A 19,994-nucleotide genomic window follows, 5' to 3' on the forward strand; every position below is an offset into this window, starting at 1 on the left:
CACCAATTTGGATATCCACAGAACCCTTGAGGTCCCGAGAGAGGTCAACCTCAACACAAACCCTATGCTGGGGTCGAGCATTGAAAAACTTGTCAGGTTCAAGGCATACAACCTTGCTGATAGTTTGCACAATGACTGACAAAAAGGACCAACATGAGATAGGCAAGCCAAGGAACTCCACCCAAATAGGCACCTTAAGCTTGCTATCATTACTAACAGCAAAGTCGCCTGACCAATGTTGAAAAACCAAGAGGGAGGACCTAACAGTCCAGAGACCTTGAACAAACACATGTTCAGCTTGGCTCGAAGTGCCAAAGCAAAAAAGGAAAAAGCCTTTGGTAAGGCTTTGCACACCTTCAAGGCGGACACCCTAAGGTGTCCAGACCTTGGAAACCCAATTCTGCAACATACTTTCAGAAGGAGTGCGACCCACAAAATACCCAATAAGGGTTTGTTGCTCTAACCAGTTGCATATCAAGACAGGAATTACTTCGTGGAACACCTTGGAACAAACTTGCGTGGATGTTTGTTTGACGACACCATTCTCTCCCACAACAACAACTCCAACTCCAGCATCAACTACTGCGCTGGAGAAGGCCAATGCCATTATAAATGAAAACGTATTCCTGCAATAAATGTGATATGTTAGGCGGCAAACCAACAAGGGCTCAGACAAAAACCATTCAAATTAAATATTAGATCAATACACATATTAAAAACCTTAAAAACTATACTAAAACCACACATAATTATAAATTATTAATATACATTTTTCCCTCTATAAATAAATAAATACATGAAATCCACCGTAATGTTAGATGAATATTTGATGCAAGTTTCCATAACAATCTCAACTTAACTTCGTTGGAGAGGTTAGGTTCGTTGACACACAACTTAACTACTTTCCAGTACATAACCATTAACACCCATCAATTAAAAAAAATTCCCAGCTCCATGGAGAAAATCACCACCATTAGATGTCTGATCCAACGGTTAGAATTCTCTCACATCTTACATCACCTTACAAAAATATCTCTGTTAGCATCCATTCCCATTCATGGTGTTAGTTGAGGACGTTGTGAGATCCGCCTACTTTCGATATTTTCGAAGGACTCGTAACACAATAATCTTGTTGCACCCGTCAATTTTTATTTTTTATTCTTGTTTATTTCAATTTTAAGGCTTATAACCTTACATTTAAGGCCCGAGCTATTGTTGCACGCCATATTTTTCGTTTAGGTGTACAACACATCTGATCTAGTTAATTTTCTGTTTGTCGAAACGCTTCTGTGTCGAACCGGGCGTAACATCTTTAGTTCCACATTGACGCCTGAAGCAGACAAACGATTACATACTAGCTCTTTATTTAACGGTAGTTTTTTCAGGGCATTATCGGTGACATCATTTTGTATAAGCTGGCGGGTTGATGATATTGAGGCATTTAGAGCAGGGAAATTGCTTCTTGTTCGTAGAATTTGGTTGTGTTTTTTGAAGAATATAGCTCTGTTTTCAGGGCAGGTAACTGAACATTTGCGTGGAAGTCTTTGGATTACGTAAGCAATTTTTAGTGGGAGTTTTTGTATCAAATCAGCCCATTTAGAGAAGGGGAATTACATTTTTGTAAGCTTAAGGATGGCCGGCTTATTACATGCCAGTGGATCTATGATGTCTTCATCATTTATGGGCAACAAAGCCCTTTGGAATCCCAAAATCCCTTCAGCCACAGTCAGAAAGCATCCAAAAACGCGAAAAGTTTATGCAAAAGTAAGGGAGATATTCATGCCTGCCCTGAGCTCCACCATGACAGAAGGCAAGATTGTTTCCTGGGTGAAATCTGAAGGAGAGAAGCTCAAGAAGGGCGAAAGTGTTGTTGTGGTGGAATCAGATAAGGCAGACATGGATGTTGAGACATTCTATGATGGTTTTCTGGCAGCCATCATGGTCGAAGAAGGAGATGTTGCTCCTGTCGGGTCTGCAATTGCCCTCCTGGCAGAAACCGAGGATGAAATTGCAGAGGCCAAATTGAAGGCATCCAACGGTGCTAATAGCACTTCATCTCCATCACCTCCAATGCCACCATCCCCGTCCTCGTCACCTCCGCCTCCAATTACGACCACTCCGGAAGTTGTTTTGGCTTCAAAACCGGACTCTGCGATTCCTCTGGCCTCATCAATCCACCCTGCATCTGAAGGGGGCAAGAGGGTTGTTGCCTCACCTTATGCAAAACAGCTTGCTAAGGAATACAAGATTGACTTAACTCCCATTATAGGAACTGGGCCCATGGGGCGTATTGTGGCTAAGGATGTAGAAGCAGCTAGAGGAAAATCAGAATCAGCTCCCGCTGTTGCTGTGGCTGCTGCACCTGTTTCAGGTCTTCCTCCTAAACAGCCTGTTACTACCCCTGCTGCAGCTACAACTATTGTTCCTGGCACCACTGTTCCATTCACTACGATGCAGAGCGCAGTGAGCAAGAATATGGTTGAGAGTCAAACAGTTCCAGCCTTCCGGGTTGGATACACCATTACTACCGACAAACTTGATGCCCTCTACAAGCAGGTATGTTACTTCTGTTTGTATTTTGAAACCTATTACAAGTGTGGTTGACAAAACCTTATTTGGCCTTAGATACTTGGTTTGAAGGTTACTTTGTCCCGGCTTTATCATTATATTGAATGCTTCAGCCATCTGGGAAACATGGATAAAAGGTCATTCCATTCAACCATGCGTACATGGCAACACACCTAGGTATTCCTAAATGATCAACATTATAGTCACTTCTTTAACTGTGATTCTCCTCTAATCTTGTGTGCATCCTTGTTTTTCGTCCCTTTACACTTGTTGCAAGATATTTCATTTACAATGATCTCTTCCTTGCATAAAGATTGATATCCTCTATAAGAATCTTCTTCTTAGCTTGGAACGCATGCCTTTTCTGAAAAGGATATCTCCTTGGTGTTCAAGGTGTTTATTCTTGGTACAGATCTCTATTTTCCTTGAGATATCAACATGGAAACATATTGAGATCTTAAGGTGGGGCATATAAGGACTCCTTTTTATCTGTAGTCATAGCGGTGTCGTGTTACTTAACACCCCTCAAGGCATGGTTATCAATTTATCTATGGCAACTTGCATGGCATATAACCTTGTTTAATTCATCCAGCAGAACATGGTCAACTAGCTTGATCCCTTTGGCAAACATGTTTTACGTTTTCTCCAGTGTTGGTCAACTAGTATAGCGAGGCTCACAAATTTGATATTTGTTATCATTTTAGGATCCACGAGCATGAGTCATTGGATATAGTTCAAACATTTGTTAGCATGATTGTTTTCATTTACACTTTCTCAAGGGTTGATTACCTAGTATAGCGTGGCTTTCTAGTGTGATCATTTTGTTGCACTACATGAATCACTCAACATGACATTCCTTTTTGGCTTGTGGAGTTCATGCCATTTCTATGGACCCTTAGCATAACACAACTTGCTAGTTGGCAGACCATGGATCCTCTTCTCATTTGGTGTACGCGCTCACTCTTTCTAGAAGTCTCCAGTGTTGGTCAACTAGTATAGCGAGGCTCACAAATTTGATATTTGTTATAATTTTAGGATCCGCTAGCATGATTCATTGGATATAGTTCAAATATTTGTTAGCATGATTGTTTTCATTTACACTTTCTCAAGGGTTGATTACCTTGTATAGCGTGGTTTTCTAGCGAGATCATTTTGTTGCACTACATGAATCGCTCAACATGACATTCCTTTTTGGCTTGTGGAGTTCATGCCATTTCTGTGGACTCTTAGCATAACACAACTTGCTAGTTGGCAGACCATGGATCCTCTTCTCATTGGTGTACGCGCTTGCTCTTTCTAGAAGTCTCCAGTGTTGGTCAACTATTATAGCGAGGCTTACAAATTTGATATTTGTTATCATTTTAACGAGCATGAGTCATTGGATGTAGTTCAAACATTTGTTAGCATGTTGTTTTCATTTACACTTTCTCAAGGGTTGATTACCTGGTATAGCAAGGCTTTCTAGCGTGATCATTTTGTTGCACTACATGACATTCCTTTTTGCCTTGTGGAGTTCATGCCATTTCTGTGGACCCTTAGCATACCACAACTTGCTATTAGGCAGACCATGGATCCTCTTCTCATTGGTGTACGCGCTCGCTCTTTCTAGAAGTCAACTTGTGCTATTGCAATTACACTTTAAGAATGATGCTAGTGCTCAAGACAACCTTTACATCGAAGTTTCTCACCTATTTTCTTTGTTTATGTATATATTTGAATGTTCTATGTAGGTCAATAAGATCCTAAGCTTGGAAGTTTGCTTCCCTCAATTTAGTGTCAACCTATCCCTAGTTTGTCATGCTCTCAATGCCCTTTATCTCTTTATCTCTACTTTACCATGAATATGAGCAATTTCATAGTCCTGCTAAAATGGGAGTTAAATGTACTAACCTTTTACAATTTCATACTCTATTTGGGCAACTACCCTTAGTGTGCCTTCTTCTAAGTCATTTCAAGCCTGTTTGAGTTTTACACTATCATACAGTCATCACATGCTAAGATTGAGACCATCCTATTCCACCACTCTTGATATTTTCATTTGACCATTGGAAGTCAGCTTAAATTTATAAATACCTTGAGAGTCCTATATAAAGCAATCATTTATGATCTATCTATAGCAACTTGCATGGCATTATGCATATAATTTATTTTGATCATCTAGCACAAAGTGGTTTAGTAGCTTGATTGCTTTGGCAAACAATTTATATGCTTTCTCCACCGTTGGTCAACTAGTATAGTGAGGCTTGCTAGTTTGATTATTGTTATCATTTTAGGCTCAGTGAGCATTGTCATTGAACATAACTCAAACATTTGTTAGCATGATCTTTGTTCCCATTTACCCTTTCTCAGGCGTTAATTACATAGTATAGCATGGCTTTCTAGTGTGATCATTTTGTTACACTACATGAATCACTCAACATAACGCACCTTGTTGGCTTGTGGAATTCATGCCATTTCCATGCAATCTCAGCATAACACAACTTGCTAGTTGGTAGACCATGGATCCTCTTCTTATTGGTGTATGTTCTTGCTTTTTTTAGAAGTCCCCTTGTGCTATTGCAGTAACATTCTAAAAATGATACTAGTGCTTGAGACAACTTTGACATTGAGGTCTTTTCTCCTATTCTCTTTGTATATGTGTATATTCAAATGTTTCATGTGGATTAACAGGATCAGAAGCTTGGAGGCTTTCTTCCCCCCCTTAGTGTCATCCTATCCCTAGTTTGTCTTGCTTTCAACTGCTTCCTATCTCTTTATCTCTGCTTTACCATGAATCTCAATTCATATTTTGTATAAGTTGGGACTAAATGTAGTGACCCTTTACACTTGCATACTCTATTTGGGCCCCTACCTTTAGTGTGCTTTCTTCCGAGTCATTTCAAACCTATTTGAGCTTTACACCGTCATACAATCATCATATGCTAAGATTGAGACCAGATCCTATGCCCTGGATCCTGATACTTTGCCACCACTCTTTCTAGTCCCTTTTTGAGTGGACTGGGTGCCTTAGTCGCTCCATAGGGGCCCCAAATCAAACATGTGCAAGTGTCAGTTCCCATCTTTTGTGATACGATGATGATATTTTCATATGACCATTGAAAGTCATCCTAAATTTGCAAATACCTTTAGAGCCTTTTATAAAGCAATCATTTATCATTCATAAAAAAAGAAGTTAGAACAAGTAAGTTCTCGTATGTTTCTCATATGTCTCCTATGTCTTTCTATTCAACAGTGGATCTGAGTACAAGGATCAGCAAACTACAGCAACCTATCTTCAAGTATGATTTCATTGTTGAATTTATTATGAGTTATCATATTATTACCTCAACACGGACTTATGTGAAGAGCATTGCATCAACACCATTATTTATCGTAAGCTATAAACTTGTCCATCAAGCATTTCAATTTATGATTTAGCCTCTAACTGAACCACATATTAATAGGCAATCTTATAAGTTGGGTGAATGCTAGAGAGAGCCTCCAATTGATTGAGATATGAAACAAAAACATGTCAACATAATAGTTAAAAAAGGTTGTAGCCATGATCTTGTAACTTTCTTAAAATATCTAATAGGCCTCTTAAATTTTCATTTTAAATCCATCCATCCGTACCATGGGATTTGGCTGGGTATAGGATTATCAGATGTCTGGGATTTTATTTTGTGTGGGATCCTTAGACAATCTGTAACATAGGCTTCTGTGTTTCCGTTGTGTTGTGGCATTGGCTTTTTCCAGTTTTGTTTTAGCAGTATCATACTAGATTAAAGATTTATATTTTCATAGTCAGACAGGCTTTTGCCTTTCCATTTTGGTGTGGTATTGGCTGTTTTCCAGTTTCTTAAAATTTTAACCAGTATCTATATTAGATTGAAGGTTTGGATTTAGTCAATATCATCTTATTGGATAACAGTATAATGTTTTCAAATCCAACATTTCAAATCTCCTCCCTTTCCAGGGAAACGGGAATCAATCACATGGTTGTTTACAAACTCACAGTATAAGAATCTCTTTCAAGAATAACTCAGCAAATCAAATATAAAGAAATTTAAAATATTCAATCAATTATAATTTAATTTGGAGAAATTCAGGTTAGGGAAAGAAATGGTAAATTTTTTTGGACAAGTGGAAAAAAGAAATGCAATACAATACAATTTGTTGATTTAAAAATGTTAAAAATCAGTTTGATCATTAGTTGCAAAAAATATCACATTGTATTTTGGAAAAATGTGGCAACTAATCAGAATAAATCTCGATTTAAAAAAATAAAAATCCTGATCTTAATATACAAGTTGTTTAGATAGCAATTTGGATTTTGAAGATTGTGAGCCATACTACTCTGTATTTTCAAAAACGGGGTTTCATTCTTCATTGAGAACTAATAGTAATAACAAAAGTTGATCTTCTTGAAATTTATAATTTTACTATTATTTTCATATGGTTTTGTTACCTTTTGTTTTTCTTCATTGTTAAATTAGGCATAAGGAAGCCATAACCCATAGAACCAACTCAATAAAAACACGAAAGTTACAGTTCAAAAAGTCTGCTGCATTGGAGCTCCTGACAATTTTCCTTTACATTTCCGTTGTGTTACTATTACATATTATTATTATATTATTTAGTATTTGCTATTGATCTGTCAAGGCACAACATACGTTGTCATAGAATTACTACAAATGCACCTTTTTAATTAACATTATCCAATCCCCTGTTTACCCCGTGCTACAGTTGTCTTCCTCTTTTTCAATTGCGCCGATAACAAATGACACCCACAACTCTGAGTAATTTGGGATGATGGAGGACCAAGTGCCTTGTCTTGGAAGGAACCCCAAACCCATCACCACTTCATACACCTTTTTCTTCAATCCTGCTCACCACCTTGGCTTTATCATTATCTCTGTGACCTCCAGAATGCAATCTATTGGCTCTCCTAAGTCCATTATGACAGCTATTAACATTGAAGCTATGCCTGTATTAAGCCAGTGTCTGTAAGTTGTTGACAAGAATGTGTTGCCTAATACCATTCTCATCCCATGTAGAATTACCTTAGATTTTGACTTGAACACCTTTTTTTTCTATGACGCTTTGTACTATCCTTTTTTCCCAAATGCCATGGCCATTGAATCCTTTCCATTTTAATCTCCCGTTGCATCAGTCCAAAGGTAATTCTCATCATTATCTACAGTTCATTTTGCATACCTGCACCGAGCATTACCACAGGTGAAAGGATTAGACCTCTCATTTTCTCCACACTTCAGTGTATTGTTGTATGAGGAGAAGGCGAGTCCCCTACAATATTACTCCACACATTTACCTCTCTATCATCTATCTAGAAGCCCTCCAACCATTTCAATTGCCGTATTAGTGAATTTATCTGCTTCCTTGTTTGTTTCACTATACATATGCTTAATTTGAAATGCTTCAAATTTGTTCATCAATTTCCAATAACATTTTATGATATTATTCAGATCCAATTTGGGCACTTGCCATTTCTTATGGCTTTAATAGTTATTAATGAATCCCCCTCTATAATTGTTCTTTTCAATCCAAGTTTAATTCCTATTTGGAGACTTAAGAACACCACTTGGAATTCTTCTTCGTTGTTTGATTTCGCTGATACCCTTTTTGCCGTTGCTCCAATCGCAGTGCCATTTTGATTCATAACTATGCATCTGCTCCCAACTATCCTGGGTTTCCTCTGGATGTCTCGTCATATTTAAATTTGAACCATCTTTCATGTGTTGGTTTCTATCTTGTTTTAGCTCTTGCTTTCACTTTTGGATGATCCCGTTATGATCCATGAGAGGGGCTATGGTATTGATACTTTCAATAGTATTAATGTTAAAATAAAAGCTTCACTTACAATAATTCTTATTCTTATTTTTATGTTCTTATTATAATTTTTATCTTGTAGTTGTATGTTTTTCTATTTAAATTTACACTATAATGATCACTATTGTTATTTATAAATTCCAGATTATGACTCAAGTGCTTCCATGAGTTTTTGATTATCCAACCCCATCTCTATTTAGAATTAGACTCTGCTTTTATAAGGGATCCCTTCACATGGTGATCTTCCTTTGCAAATGCTTGTGGTTAATTAATTCAAATCTCATGCTTAGTTGCTATTGCATGCTTTGCTAATGCTAATTTTTGTGTTCTTTTATGTCTTTATCATGCTCATGTTCTCAAATTATTGTTTGGATCATCTGTCTATTTCCCCTGTATATGGTCTTCAAAAATGTGCAACCTATCATGTACACTCAATTGTTCCTTTTGGATATGCTTATCCTTTGCTAACCTTAGTTGTTTTTCACTATATTAGTTGAAATTATACAAAATTTATAAAAAACTTGAATATTCCTTTGAATAGATGTTGGAATAGGTCTATTTTGCATCGCCTATTGTACCAGGTCACTTCATAATAAGTTTTCTAAGTTTGTTAAACACCAAAGCTAGACGAAGCGCTGGTGTTTGAAGTAAATTGTTAGCAACCTTAAGTTGAAGCAAGCTCAATTATGTTTTGAATCAGCTACAAAAAGAATGCAGATGCGTATAAAAATACTAGTTCAGGTTAGTAAACAGACAAAAGTTTAAGCTCAATTTTCTTGGAGTTGCATCAGTTGATATCAAGTTCATTTTTTTTTGAGTTCAATTTCTATATTTTCGTCTATCCTACTAGTATCCAATTTGTCCCATCAATAGGCAAAATGATGAAGTATGAGCTATTTATTTTCTTTTATTGGTTCTATCCAGTGCAGTAGTTGCAAGCTACTTATATTCCTTGTACAGATTCATCACAAATTTATTAATTGTGATTTTGTTCCATTAGAAAAAAACACTATGCTCTGGCATATCTTATGATATCACATGATTGAGAGCAGTAGGGTAAGCTCTGTTTTCTTGTCAGTAGTTGATTTTGTTTATTGAAAGAAAAGGAATAGGATATATTTTTATGATGGTTTCTGGATTTGATTGTGTAAATTATTTTTAATCAATATTTTGGATCATGCTCCATGATCACAAGTTGGCTAAGCTCTCCCAGCATTCATATGGATTGTGGAATTCTAATAGCTTTTATATAATCTTACCATGTGTTAATGCACGTTACATGAAATCATATATGTTTCCCTTTTGTGTGAAGATTAAAAGACTGTGGGATGATAGAGTACAAAGCTTATAAATTCTAAGGTTGAATCTGCCCTGATTGCAGAGATCAAATAGATTTCTTGAATTTTAGTTTTAAATGATAAACATCCTTAAAAGCATCGGTTTCTGGAAAAATTGTATAGGAGATCGATAGAATTAATTGTTCACATTGTGTTGTATCAGTCAAACTAACATAGTGCAGGAAAAGAATGTGAGATATCAGATCGGGCATTGAAGATTGAATTTTTCCTGAAAACATTGTGTCCATTTCTAAAAAGTTGCATTATTTTTAATTTTTTTATATTACAATTCAAGGTTGAGACACCTTTCCTAACATTCATACTCCTCAAACACCTGCATTGTCACCTGTCTATTAAGGGTTGAGAAACCTAGACTTATTAGCTGAACTCTTTTGTGCTGTCAGACTTTATCAATGTAGTTGCAACATTCTAAGAAATATCAACTTTATTGGCTTCGCCCTCCCATTTTCTACAATAACATGAAAAATGGTGCTAGAAATCTATGTGCTTTGTCCTCACATGAAGAATTAGGTTCTTAGACAATATGACACTTTTGACTATCACAAAGAATTATCGTAGTTTCTTAACTAAGCTCTTCATCTGAACACAATCTCTAAAGCCAAGCGACCTCTTTATGGGGATGAATAATTGCCATGTACCTATTCTCTGTATTGGACAAAGTGTTCACAGTTTATTGCTTGTTTATCCAACTAATAGCACCATGATACCATCAAATGAACTAAAGACATCCAGTAGTTAGATATTTTGTTATTTACATTTCCCACCCAATTTGAATCCACAAATATCTATTGACTGTTGGCCCCTCATAGAATCACCTTGACAACAAATAGGATACCTAGAGACACTTTGCGAATTTTAAAAGGCGCTCTCAGTTTCATTCCCTATGATCTTGTCTAAAATTAATCATGAATAGGCTTTCTCCCAGCACTTGGACAAATCTTTGGTCTTGTATAAACCATGAAATGCATCAAACTCCCTACATCACTAGCATAAAGTACTCGAGCCTTCTCCTCCATCTTGTTAGGTATAGATGGACACTACTTTATAGATAACTTAGTCCCTATTGAAATGGGAACATTAAATGGTATGCAAACTATGTTTAATCTCTCCAACATCGAGTTTATGTACTTACTTTCTCCAATCAAAATTTTCTATTTACTTTTATTGTATCTCCATACCCAAGGTGTACACTCAACAGTCCCTGAGTCTTTCGTATTGAAACTTTGGACCTAAATATCTTATGTGAGCAAAAATCAACACATTATCTACATACAATTTGATATCAATGAATTAATTATCATCTATTTTCTAGTTAACATAATGATTTGGTTTGGATTTTAGAAATCTCAAGTTAACACAAATGAATCAATTTTTTGGTACCACATTGTAGGAGATTATTTGAGACTATTCAAATTTTTCTTTCTTGAAATCTACGAACTAATGTTTCTTTATCTTCATGCAGTACTAATGCAATGTAATGTGAATATTTTTGTCAAATTCATCATGTAGGAGTGTTGTCTTCACTTCCATTTGTTCTATATCTAAATAAAAAACCATTGATACAAATAATGGGAAACTAATAGATCACTAGCATAACAATTGATGAAAATGTGCACCAAAGTCTATCCACTTTACTTGGGAATATATTTTAGCAACCAATCTCTTCTTATACTTTTCAATAATATTATTTCAACTGGTCTCCTTTTTGAACACGCCTTTACATCCAACAACTTTCTTCTTCAGAAAAATACAATGTCTCATGGGTCATTCTTTCTTCAATGCAACCATTATCCATAGCTACTGTTCAGAACTTAGAATCACTTATATCCATTGCTTCCTTCATAGTTCTAGGCTCATTGGTATTAGTAATCAATGAAAAAATACCTTTCCAATTAGGAGGAATAAATGTCTTCTCTTGCTGTCTTTGTTGACTGGACCTTCTCTAGGGCTTAGGTTCTACCTCATCCTTGGACCTATATAAATGATTTGAGCTCCTCTTTAGATCGTTCATGAGTTTCTTGTTCAGCCTTCTTGGTCTTTGGGGACATTTGGAGTAAATTTTTCTTCATATCCTTGTTTGGCTGCAACACAATAGAAGAAGGCTTTATCTCTCTATGAATACTTTTGTTGTATAGGAAATTTTTTCAGCAACAGAGTGTCAAAGCCTGTACTCTATCACATGGACATGATAACCAATAAAGATACATTTCTCTCATTGCTCTCTGACTTTGATCCCATCTCTCTAACCATGTGCATATGCTTCATAACAAAAACTCAAATATATTGTAATGAGGACTTTTTGCCTATCCCTGCCTTTAGAGGGTCTTGTTAGAAAAGGTGACGCAAGAAACCTGTTATTCATGTAGATGATCTAATGATTGCTTTTGCCTAGAATTTGTTTTATAAGTTGGCTTCACCATGCATAGTTCTAACCCTCGCCATTCAATTTCCGTTTTATTTTTCTTGTAACTCCAATTTGTTAGGAGGCATATGTAGTTCTCTTATCTCAGTCTCTTTCCTTTTGAGAAACATTTTGCAAAATTCTCCACCATTTTTACTCCTCAAAACTAATCTTTCTGCCAATGTGACTTTTCACAAAAACCTTTAACTTTCAACCACTAAAGCATTCAGATTCGCTTTTACAAAAATACACCCATGGTCTTCTAGAAAAATCTATTTCATTTTATTTTATTTGCATCTAGTTTATTATTATATTGCATCATAAGCAGCTTGTTGGGATATTGACTCATATCTTTGTCTCTCTGTCACTTTGTTTATTTAGATTTGGTTGTGGAAACTTTTCTTGATTCCTAGATCCATCGAATATTTTATTATTCTTAGAAAGACATCTATATAAGATACATAATATAAAGACTTAGAAATGAAAGGAATGTTACAGAGCCAAACACATTTGAATGAATTACGTTCAATGCCTCTAAATAAGTGAAGTTCTATTTTTCAATATACACAATGCTTACTAAATCAAATGCAAAAGCACAATGATTCATTCCCTCAACAGTGTCTTTCATATTTTATGGTCCCAAGACCCTTCTCTCCTATATATTCCATTCTGTGGTGCCATAACATTGTCCTTTGTAGGTAGTCTGCTCTCAAAATCAAAATCTGGATTAGGTACCCAAAAATCACAACCATCAAAACTAGAAGCAATACTCGCCTTTGCTATGAGCTCTAAATTGTTAATCTGCAGACTCTGTAGATCTTTTCACTTAAGGGACAAAAGAAGTATTATGCCAAACAAAGCATGCATATACTTACAAAGTGCCCCTGTGAACACTCTTACTGGATACCATAGCTCTTCACACCATCTTACACTTTCAAATTGAGAAAACAACTTGCACACTTATGTCATTGAGTTTGTTAATTGATAATCGGTTCCATGTACAAACCAAATATGTGCATCACATCATTGATTTCCATCACTCGTCCATGTAAGAATCAAATATGCTCTTTATCATAACCGACTTTTCTCAAGTGAGAGTTATCGCTAAGGTACACCTTGTCATCATATTCTTTACTTTGAAACTATACTTGATGGGAGGTCATATGGAAGTAAGCTCCAAAGTCTATCAGCCACACTTTCTGGTTTATGAGTTGCTAAGGTTATAACAAAGACATCTACATCTTGAGAATATTTTTTGAACTTGTCATTTAAGTAGCTGTTTTCCTCTCTTTGCAATATCTATGATAGTGCTCGGACCTGCTGCAATTCCAACATTTGGCCTTGGACCTTCAAGGAGATTCGAATCTCAACTTCTTTTTATTCTTAGTCTTTCTTGCCTTTCTCTATAGGTTTTCCATTGAAAACCAGGGTCTCCTTAGCAGATATGGAAGCTTTTTGCCACATCTTTGAGAGTAATGCAGATACTGCCTCATTTATTTTGAGTTTTGAGGTGATTCTCCTGATTTCTATAACCAAGTTATCTCACAATTCTAGCAAATAACACAAAAATGTCATGGAACTATCCTCTTCTATATTCACTTAAACAAAGTGCAACTAGGTCACAACCATATTGATGTGTTCAAATGTTCAACACTGGAACCAGCAAGATCCACCTCTCTGCAACTTTTTTTCGAAAAAACTTGTTAATCAAGGATCTTATTCCAAAGAGCGTGTGTGGTGGCTTCTTCATGCACATTTAACCAAATAAGATACACCAATGAGGCCCTTTGCCTTCTCATCCAATAGATCTTAGTCTGCTGATGACATCACAAGGGATATGAATGTAGATGCAATATTTTGTAGATCTCTATATATTAGCATATTCTCCATCTTGAACATCCACCGCATGAAGTTAATGCTTATACATCTCTGTATTTGTGATGTACCCTTTCTTAATGGGAATCTAATAAATAAAATATAATACTGAATAATAATTAAAAGTACAAAAATAAAATAATATAATGCCCCCAATCAGGAACCTAAAAGCTGTACACTTAGAAGTTCAAATTAAAGATCTAAGGTAGAAGAATCGATATTGAGCCATAATTGGTGCATATGAAGGATCGTGGCCATATATATTTGGTATTGGGCTGTATGTAAAGCACGCACAGAACAAAGTTACATGGTGAGACAGGCTCCTCTAAAATCCATCATCAAATACAATGAAGATGCATGGAAAGAGAAATGTTGGCATTATTAACAGTTACATGAATGGTAATCAGGGAGAAGCTGAAAGTAGCAATCAACACATTGAATACTTCTTGAAGTTTGATTACCAAAGCATAGATTAAGAGGACTCTTCGACTGCAGAAGTAAGTATCGCTGCATATCAAGACAGACTAAGCAACAACTAAGGAATATCAATTAAGGCAATGGATACCAAACAACGATTAATTAGTCAAAGGCAGAAATTTTTATAAATAATTAATGTCAGCAATTAAGACAGAACTGAACATATGCAATTTTTGATTTGCAACAGCAATAGCTACATGGTCATTAAACATGAATAGACCAAATTGTTTATGTTATAAGGAGATACAATCTGATTGAGAAAAGTCAAATCCCTTTAACCTTAAACATTACAACCTTTCTCTATAGCAAGATACGAAAGAGAGATCACACCCATTCCTTTGGGGATCATAAAGGGAATTTATTCAATATATCTGCAACACATTTTCATTGGGAACCATTAAATTATAATGTTCAAATATTTGAGAGATCATAGTGCAAAGCTGTCTGTGTGTCTGTTCCATTGAAATTACAAATAAATATTTTGTCATCTCATCAATATCTTGGAGATAAGAATAATTTAATGAAATCCTAATATTCAAGAGTAGAGGCCAAAGCAAAGGTTTGATATCAGTCAACCTAAGGAATTGGAAATACTCTATAGTGAAACATCAATCTCTAGCATTGGATGGAGACTAAGATCTACATCTGATGTCTGTAAGGAAAAGTATTGACTATTGAACAGGGATTATTGAAGGAAGGAATAGGAAATAGGAGACAATCAAATCGTCATTAGAAGACCTACACCTTCTTAATTAAATAAATTGCATAGGCTCAACTGAGAATCTTCCATTTGACATTACCTAATTGCATAGGTCCGAAAGTAAGAAAAGGGAAGGCACTGCATTTTCAAGGATAAACCGACCAAATCAAAAAGCAACATTAGTATTGGTTGGAAGCCTATAACTATACATCTGAAATTGCTGCATTTTACATTGCACCATTGGTGATCTATATCAGAAATAGCAATTCAATCACTATAAGCCACTAGAAATCAGGATTATAGCATATCTTCCATTGCCAAATTAGGGAAAGGAAAATCATTTTGCATATTTAATCAGTCATATCAGATATTACAAATATCAATATATTGCATTCAGTGCCAATTTTTAGAAGACCAATTCACTCAGCATGTATCTAATTGGTCAAGCACAGATAGGAATGATATCAATAACAATAACTACTCTCTCTCTCTCTCTCTCTCTCTCTCTCTCTCATATATATATATATATATATATATATAATATTATTATTTTCTATACACTATCAATTGTGTAAGTTTAAAGAGTAGTATTATATATTTTAATCCACAATAAGAATAGAGAATTCAAGGGAATTGTCCATAATTATGAAGATAGCCAAAAAGGGGGACTTTACACCATCTCTATTCTTGATTTGCTTTCCATTTTTGACAACAAGATTTCCTTTTGCACAAACTTCTCTCAATCCAAGATTAGTACAAAAAACCTTGTCCTTAACACCTAGTACTTGAGGTGATCTTTGATACAAAATGAAAGAAAGTAAAGGTGTTGAATACCTTTCCTACACTAATCTACGAAAGAGGCATGTGAAAAAATTCAATTGAATATACAATTACAAGGAAATAAAGTCAAAAGCAAAATATCATAGCATGTGGATTCACGTGGGGAAAATCCTTTTGGGAGAAAAACTCCACTCCAAAGCAACCAATCTATTATTCAATAGTTAATGGTTACAAAATATTTCCAGTGTGTAAATCTTTGTAGGAGTGTTATTAACAAGAGATTTGGACAATTTTGACAACATAATAGTACCTACAAATCTCGCTATGAAACTTCCATCACAATCATCCAATAAATAGGAGAAACAATACATGAAACTCAAATAATTTACCATGAGCTAAAGCTATCTGAAATGTGAGGTCCAATTTAATGCTCAAATCCCAAGATGTGTCCGTGGGCTAAAACTAACATACTTTGTATAGCTATTATAAGCTCGTTATAGCCCACTCAACAACTTGGGCACTTTGTTTTGACTCTATTATTTCTATTGAAAGATGCTTCATTATAAGCTGGTTAATAAGTCCACGCTGTAACTCCATTTTACAGTACTCTAATGGATTATAGGTGATCTTACATTTTGGACGTGGGAGGGCCAATTTTTGAAGGCAATAATTTTTGATTTGGGAAGTCAATTCAGCCCCTTTAAAAAAATTGAGAATTTTGAAGATATACATGTACCTGTAACCTGTTTACACTGGTTAGAATCCATTTTGATATTCATCTGGGCCAAAATTGTGCCCTAGAGATGTGGAAATTGCATGACGCAAAGTTAAGACACCTTTATTAACAATTTGCTTCTATCATATCAATGGCATGGATGGTAAGATTAGAAATAGAAGCTCCATATATGGACACCATCTACATCATGAGGTAGAGATCATTAAAAATCTGATAACTCATTCATGGATAGAGGCCCTTCTATAGATAACTCCAATAATATGACGAGGTAGAGATCTGTGACAAATGCAATAATTATTGCTTGTCAACATAATTTACAATTTATCAATCTGAAAGCAAGCATTAATTTCTTTTACAGTAACATTTAATTAATTTCACTGATATAATTATAATCCTATAAATGAATAATGGTTATTCAAGAGTTGCTAAATTTTAGCATTCTATTTCAATTTGAGTTATTTACATGCTTTCCAGTGTCTGCAGCTTTTCTTGGCTTTATCTTATTAAGTGATCTTACATGTTTTTTTTTACATTCTACACATGGATCTCATGCTAGAAGGGGTGAGTGTTTTCCCAAAGTTTGGGTCTTATGCAGCTCTGTGATATATGCTTTTGCAGTATTCTTGTATTCTTTGCTGAAAAGGCGCTCATATGTATCACCTATATAAGGGTGACCATAAACGCAAGCAATGCAATAAACTCCATTACTCAACTTTGGATCAAGTTGACCTGAGCATGCCTCCAATTGTAGTTTAAGTGCATGGCATGAAGATAGGTTATATGTTGTGCTATCTCAAAATTCTGTCAATTTCATTTAAGATACCTGGTGACAATGCTAAATAATAGATATGCTTTCTGATGGCCCGTCATGTCACTCTTGGTTTTTTCCATGGAAATTGTATTTAGGAAAAATTAACATTACCAGGTATACTGAAATTGAAGGAAGAAATTGAACAAGACTTCTTCCCAATTTCATAAGAGAAATGAACAAGTGACGCCTTAATAATAGTTATATTACATCATCAATTCGATGAAAATCTAGGAAAATGGTCTGAACCCACCAGGTTTTTTTGACTGCCCATGTCCAAGGTGATTTTGATTTCAGTTGTCTGTGTTTACTTTTGTATGGATAAGTTGTACAAGTGTTTGAAACTTTATGAATTTATCATGGAGAATTAGTTTTGTAGATTCTGCTCACTTGTGACCTTCATCCAAGGTGAAACTTTTGGATAAAATTTTCAAAGTCGTACTCTCATGCAGATCAAGTCTAAAGGAGTGACAATGTCTGCCTTGCTTGCAAAAGCTGTTGCCCTCGCTTTAGCTAAACACCCAGTGGTTAATGCAAGCTGCAGAGATGGTAGAAGTTTTACATACAATAGCAACATTAACATTGCAGTTGCTGTGGCTATAGATGGAGGCCTAATCACACCTGTACTTCAGGATGCAGATAAGGTGTGTTTGATATCTTAAATTCTATGTTGTTTTAATTATGTAGCCTTGAGCATAGCAGTAGTCATGGATGGCATTTATAATGCAATTGAGTGCATTGATTAAGTTGTGTAGAAATGATGTTTTGTATTTAGGTTGATATCTATACTCTCTCCAGAAAATGGAAGGAATTAGTTGATAAGGCTCGAGCCAAGCAACTGCAACCTCACGAATATACCACAGGTTTGCACAAGTGATAGAATTGGATTTTGAATAGTATCTAACCATTCACTAAACATCTCATTGTCTGCAGTATCTGGTTATGTTAGCAAAAAAGCTGTCATTGGTCACTTTTTTATTTTTACAAATTTTACATGCATTTGATTGGTTGTTCTTGAGTTTATTAAGTCAAATATTTTATATACAGGGACTTTCACATTGTCCAATTTGGGCATGTTTGGTGTGGATCGTTTTGATGCAATTTTGCCTCCTGGCACTGTAAGTATGTTTGAAAATTATCTGTCTTCAAAGTAATGGTTTCTTTGAGGTTGCCTCTGATGTATTTACATCTGACAGGGAGCAATTATGGCTGTGGGGGCATCTGAACCAACTGTTGTTGCAACTGCTGATGGATTAATTGGAGTTAAAAACCAGATGCAGGTAAGACAGTCTGATATTTTGCTTAAGATAATTAAACTAGTATCAAATCATGTATGTTTAATGATATTTGCTAAGCTAAATAGCAGCTACCAAAGAGATTTGTGCATCTGAATGTGTTAAAACTAAAAGAAATTTGTAACATAGTAGTCATGGTGGCCCTGAGCTTTGTTTGACCTTAATATGGAATAACATTGTATTCAGGGAAACTTGACAATTATAGTTGAAACTTAAACACACGCATTTAATTGATAGGCATTAATTATTCAGTGCGCTAAGGCCCTTGATTGACATTCTATTTTTATCTCTCAGGTCAATGTAACAGCAGATCACAGGATTATATATGGTGCCGATCTGGCTACATTTTTGCAAACACTCTCCAAAATTATTGAGGACCCCAAGGATCTCACTTTGTAGGCCTTGTTTGAACCAAATATTTTTCTGCATTGAACCATATTTTAAAGGTTCATATCTCAAAATTGCTTTTTATGTCTTACATTTTTAGTTGTTAGTAAGGACATATTGGTTTATGCTGTTTCAATATCCCCAAGATGCGTACCGATTTAGCTGTTCGAATAAGAGGAGATAGTTCCATTCAGAATTGTTTTGTAGTGTGAAGAAGGGAGTTTTGGCAAGGGACCCTCTCACGGTCATAATGAGTAGGATAGCCATAAAGATGGCTTTTATTTGTGATTTTCCACACCTTTGTCTAGACACCATCACATGGGAAGATGTATATGTTTCTAGCAGGCATTTGAGAAGAGGCGGAACAGGTTTTGATTACTATATTAAAATATATTCAGTAATTTTTTTTTCGAAATTGTTGAAACTTCCCATTACATTTGAATGGTTTCACACTTCTTGATAGAGTTTCAAATAGATATTTGTCCTCAGTCGAGAATATAGTTTCTATCACTCCATGAACATGTTTCTGATCATCTCTTCTGTGACAACATACATTCTGATATCCTTTTTATGAGCAATTTAGCAGGTGTTGAATGCTCTCTGTCCCAACAACATTATCTGTAATATGTTTCTGCACAAGTCGTTACATCATCACAATGATTATGTTCAATCAAATTTTTAATGGATTCCTAAACAAGCCACCTACACTTACTAATCAGCTAATACTACTGCTTATCACTGCATACATACCGATAATATGTGTTATATGTTAATTATCAC

General features: G+C 35.4%; 1 protein-coding gene across 1 annotated transcript; it reads left to right on the forward strand.

The window, feature by feature from the left end:
• Nucleotides 1-1,214: 1,214 nt before the first annotated feature.
• On the forward strand, nt 1,215-19,629 carry EMB3003 (2-oxoacid dehydrogenases acyltransferase family protein). The gene is made up of 6 exons (XM_089789320.1): nt 1,215-2,556; nt 17,985-18,176; nt 18,308-18,395; nt 18,580-18,650; nt 18,729-18,812; nt 19,122-19,629. The coding sequence occupies exons 1-6, from the start codon at nt 1,633-1,635 to the stop codon at nt 19,224-19,226; spliced, it is 1,464 nt and encodes a 487-aa protein (XP_089645446.1). The 5' UTR covers nt 1,215-1,632; the 3' UTR covers nt 19,227-19,629.
• Nucleotides 19,630-19,994: the final 365 nt, after the last annotated feature.

This window comes from Cupressus sempervirens, chromosome 6 (assembly GCF_028749045.1).
Source record: "Cupressus sempervirens isolate cs-2001-9-10 chromosome 6, ASM2874904v1, whole genome shotgun sequence".
Classification (NCBI taxonomy): domain Eukaryota; kingdom Viridiplantae; phylum Streptophyta; class Pinopsida; order Cupressales; family Cupressaceae; genus Cupressus; species Cupressus sempervirens.

What these genes read in the sequence shown, in the direction of transcription:
- EMB3003 (XM_089789320.1), top strand. Translation starts at nt 1,633, where the DNA reads ATGGCCGGCTTATTACATGCCAGTGGATCTATGATGTCTTCATCATTT. An exon ending in TTGATGCCCTCTACAAGCAG is followed by an intron (nt 2,557 to 17,984) that starts GTATGTTACTTC and finishes ACTCTCATGCAG; the next exon opens with ATCAAGTCTAAAGGAGTGAC. An exon ending in ACCTCACGAATATACCACAG is followed by an intron (nt 18,396 to 18,579) that starts GTTTGCACAAGT and finishes TTTTATATACAG; the next exon opens with GGACTTTCACATTGTCCAAT.